Raw genomic sequence first — 5,000 nt, forward strand, 5'->3', positions numbered from 1 at the left:
CCTTGCTGATCGAGGTGATTCACATCTCCTGGTTCAAACCCCATTCCTCTATCCCCACACGTCCCCTCCACACACACACACACACACACACACACACAGACAGACACACACACATTCACACACACACACACACACACACACACACACACACAATTCCAAGTTCCATCCCCCCAAAAATTAACAAATAAATGTTTTTTTTTTAAACATATAAAAAAATAAAGAAAGAAAATAAAGCGTATATATATATATAATGTGAAAAGAAACAACAAAATAACTGGCATATGTAGAAACCCCTTAATGATGAGGAGAATAAAAAGAAAGATTGAATATAAAGTGCAAAAAATAAATTAATTCAGAAAAGTGAGTGGAGCAGGCACTTATGTTGATAATAACAAGAAATGAATTGAGTAGGAAAGTGCCAGAAGACAACAGAGAAAAAACATTTTGCAGCGATGGGGGCTCGAACCCATGACCTTACTGGTACGACAACTAAACCTGGCCGGGGAGAGCGTGGCTCTACTGTCTGAGCTATCCACGACTCCAAAAAAAAAAAAGTGGTATCAAACTCTATGTCTATCTTGAACCGCTCTCCCCGACTTCTTGAGGTCATGGGTTCAACACGAACAAACACCGCACAGTTTGCTAGCCAGCATTTAAGCTTAATAGCCAGGCCAGGCGGAGTTGGCGTACCAGTAAGGTCGCAGGTTTGAGCCCCCATCGTCGTGAAGTTTTTATTCTCCATTGTCTTCTGGCACTTTCTTACTCACTTCACTTCTTGTTAATATGTAACAAAAAAAAATACCTTCATTGATACCAAATTGCGCATTTTGATAACAAGCAAATCCAGTGATGTGATTTGTGGTAGGGACTTTCTCTGCGTATCAGTCCCACTTCTAGCCTTGGTCTAATTTGAACCAACAACTTGCCTCGTCAAAATTTTTATTGAGTAAAAATCTAATTAATCCTAGTTTCATTTTGTTACATTCTTATGAAAAAGATTGTGCAGATTTATGCAACAAAAAAAAAATAACAACCCCCCCCCCCCCTCCCCCAAATAGAAAAACAGAAACAAATTTTAAAAATCTATACAAATCTACAACTGGGTCATTCATTCATCTTTTTGTTAGAATGAGTTATAAGGAATATCTAAAAAAAAAAAAAAGAAAAGAAAAGAACACGTCAAACCGCCACCAAATGTTTAAAAAAATGATCATTGAGTTAAAATTAGAACAAGATGGGGCTCATTGCCTAAAATGAATCATGATTTTTGTTGTGGGGTTTATACAGGAATAATTGGACTTATGCAAGAACCATGATTTTTGTCTTCTACAAGAACGTTGAGTTTTGTTATAGAGTTTATACAAGAATCATAATTTTTGTTTTAGGGCTTATGTGAGACTCATGATTTTCATTTTAGTACAGGATGGATTTGAATTTCTTCAAACTTACAAATTTTATCCTAAAAACTTTTAACCTATTTATTGATTTACTTTTGAGCGATTGTTATTCTAAAAATTGAAATGTTTTTTTTCCCCCCAGATGAGCAGTTGAATTCTAAAACAAAAATAAACTGTATGTAAAAACGTCAATATATTCATCTCAATTTAAAAAATCAAATTGCTTGAAATATGAAACATAACCAAGAAGAATCAGAACCATATTTAAATTCCACATAAAAGAAATTACGACGATGAAGGGAAAATAAAATAAATGGACCACTCATTTGTTTTAACAAATCACAATAATTCCATGTAATATTTCATAGATTTGTGTATAAAGATCGCCAATGTATACAAGACAACAATGTATACAGAGTCATATCCTAATAAATATTCCAAAAAGAGCCCAAAACAAAACAAAAATTAATTTAAAAATTGAAACTTCAAACATGCAACATTCATGAAAACCGTATTTGATCTTTAAACATGTACAGGGTGCATGCGTATTTAAACGTGTCCAAATCTAAACTTTTAAAAAAACAAAATCAGCAACTTACGAAGTCAGTTCAATGTCAGCACCTTCAAGTAACTCTGCCTTGGATGGAAGTCGTCCTATAAAATGACAAATTCAATGAAGATGATACAATAAGGATTCTATGTTACTTTTATACAAGTCTATAAAATGACAAATTGAATGAATATGTAAGAGAATAAGGATTCTATGTTATATTTATACAAGTCTATAAAATGACAAATTGAATGAAGATGTAAGAGAATAAGGATTCTATGTTATTTTTATACAAGTCTATAAAATGACAAATTGAATGAATATGTAAGAGAATAAAGATTCTATGTTACTTTTATACAAGTCTATAAAATGACAAATTGAATGAATATGTAAGAGAATAAGGATTCTATGTTATATTTATACAAGTCTATAAAATGACAAATTGAATGAAGATGTAAGAGAATAAGGATTCTATGTTATTTTTATACAAGTCTATAAAATGACAAATTGACTAATGATGAAAATAGGCATTTTGTTCCCACTGAATCAACACTTCCATCACCTTAGCCACCAATTTTATCATCAAACACATCAAGACAGTTTCCTTGTTCAGCTCAGCTGGCGACACGATCACACATCTTAGGAATCAATGGAATGGGGAAGGGGGAAGAGAGTTAACTTTTCTTACTTACCTCTCCTTTGGCAATCATTAAAAGTATAAATTTTTTCACGCCTGAGTTGATTGAGGTAATGTATGTAAAATTCCTCATCCTGAGGAGATAACACGTACTGCTGTCTTTAAAGAAATAGAAATAAAATTCCCTTTAATTCATCCCCAAGAGGAAGTCCGTCTTTGGGGTCTATTGCAAGGGAAGACTGGAATAACTCCAGCGCTGCAAAACAAGCTAAGGTGAGGTGATTTGCTCACAGCTTAACTCAGTTCCCTCTGTATACAAAGCACATGCCAAACCGCTGACCCACCCCAAACCTTTACTTTAATCTACTTGTGCTGCTATGTGCTCTTGTTGTATGACACTCGCTTTCAGATCGGAAGGTCCTGGGTTTGAGCTTCGCTCGGCGCATTGTTGAGTCCTTGGAACAGGCTCTTTACTCACATTCTCTCACTGTACACAGGTGTAAAATGAGTACCTGGCTGTTAACAGCGTTGTCTCTGTACGAAAAAGTGTAATATCGCCTAACAGATGTCATGTCCCAATCTACATGTTAAGAGTTGCTGTTGATCAGGGACCCTTTGTAAAGCGCTTTGAACACGTTTAGTGGATATTGCGCGATATAAAAGCTCAAATTTTTTTCCTTACTGTTGTGAGAGTTGATGGACAGACTTAGGCTAAGGCCATGAAAAAATCACACACTGCAGCAGGGAGTCGAACTCAGGACCATTTGTGTATAAAGCAAAGACTAAACCACTGTGCCACATCACCCCTTTCTCCTTACTGATGTGAGCGTTGATAGACTTGTTTTGGCTATGGCCATGAGAAAATCACAGACTGCAGCAGGGAGTCGAACTCAGGACCATTTGTGTATAAAGCAAAGACTAAACTGCTGTGCCACATCACCCCTTTCTCCTTACTGATGTGAGCGTTGATAGACTTGTTTAGGCTAAGGCCATGAAAAAATCACACACTGCAGCAGGGAGTCGAACTCAGGACCATTTGTGTATAAAGCAAAGACTAAACCACTGTGCCACATCACCCCTTTACTTTAGTCTACTTACCGATGTGAGCGTTGATGGACTCGGACTTGGCTATGGCCATGAGAAACTCGTAGAATGAGATACGAGATACGTTGTACAAGACTTCCTTCAGGCTAGCAAGGGGAGGGGTGCTAGGAAACAAAATAGAAAAATAAATTTAAAACAGAAAAAATATTTAAAAAATAAAAAAGAAAGCTTTTTTAGAGCACAATGTCCACTCTGCCAAACTCATATTAAAAATTTTGGTCAGAAAACTCGGCCTTCAAATATGATCGATTAAAATTATCCTCATCTTGGCAAAAATCTCACAAACTTGGGATTTAGGCCTGGATTCATTTAAATCTCAGGTTTGAAAGTTTTTGCCAAGGTGAAGGTCATTATAACTCTTTCAAAACAACATAGAAAAAAAAAATTCACATGTTTTATTGAGGTTTTACATTGTTGTTTCCGGCTGAAGAGAGTACTTAAACTGAAACATTCCTTATTCGATATTTTCTTATTGTTTAAAGTTATGATATTTGTTTTCTTTAAGGAGTTTTTTGATCTGGTTTTTAAGTAATGTATTTAAGTTGTCAATGTTTTTTATTGTTGGTTGAAGAAGGGTTTTGAGCCCGAAATGTTTGGTGTTTAGTATTTTGTTCTTTTTTGAAGCTTTTTATATTCAATTCTATATTATATGTATAAATCTTAGTTAATATAGCGATGATTGATGCGTAACATATTATGATACTTTCCACTCAGGATCAGTAAAATATTTCTTATTTTTGTTTATAAACCTGACCTAAACCTGGCCTATGATTCAACTTTTATAAATCTAAAAAATTCAAGTGGCTGGAGACTTCCAGTGTGGAGATGTAGCCATATGCTACTACTACTAATTACAAGATATGAAGTGAGTAGAAAAGTGCCAGAAGACAATAGAGAATAAAATTTTTTTTTTTTTTTTTTTTTTCGCGGCGGTGGTGGGGTTTGAACCTGCGACCTTATTGGTACGACAACTCCGCCTGGCAGGTGAGAGCGTGGCTCTACCGTGTGAGCTATCCACGAACACAAAAATATTTGTTTCAAACTCAAAGTCATTTCTAGATCCCTCTCTCACCCACTTCTTGAGACCGCCGATTCGTTCACCACCATCGCGAAGTAATTTAGACCAGCAGTTAAGCTTAATAGCCAATATTCTCATCACAAACATATAACATAGAAACGATTGAGACATTGAGTATGCTCCGGTGTATGGGGTGAATTTTTAATTCAGAAAAGTGAGTGGAGCAGGCACTTATGTTGGTAACAACAAGATATGAAGTGAGTAGAAAAGTGCCAGAAGACAATAGAGAATAAA

At 35.4% G+C, this 5,000-nt stretch overlaps 1 protein-coding gene across 6 annotated transcripts in view; it reads right to left on the reverse strand.

Annotated features, from left to right (window-relative positions):
- Positions 1-5,000, reverse strand: part of LOC144978854 (centriolar satellite-associated tubulin polyglutamylase complex regulator 1-like) — a 37,196-nt gene that overhangs the window by 20,464 nt on the left and 11,732 nt on the right. For all 6 annotated transcript variants that reach the window (XR_013646613.1, XM_078925426.1, XM_078925424.1 and 3 more), the window contains exons 8-9: positions 3,683-3,792; positions 1,997-2,051 (exon numbers count right to left, since the gene is read on the reverse strand). Coding sequence is in view for 5 of the 6 variants with exons in the window: in XM_078925426.1 (XP_078781552.1) it covers positions 1,997-2,051; positions 3,683-3,792 (165 nt within the window). In the remaining variant the exon portion in view is untranslated. The remainder of the gene's footprint in view (positions 1-1,996; positions 2,052-3,682; positions 3,793-5,000) is intronic.

The sequence above is a fragment of the Berghia stephanieae genome, chromosome 8, assembly GCF_034508935.2.
Source record: "Berghia stephanieae isolate SIO BIC M18660-M18661 chromosome 8, UCSD_Bste_1.3, whole genome shotgun sequence".
NCBI lineage: Eukaryota > Metazoa > Mollusca > Gastropoda > Nudibranchia > Aeolidiidae > Berghia > Berghia stephanieae.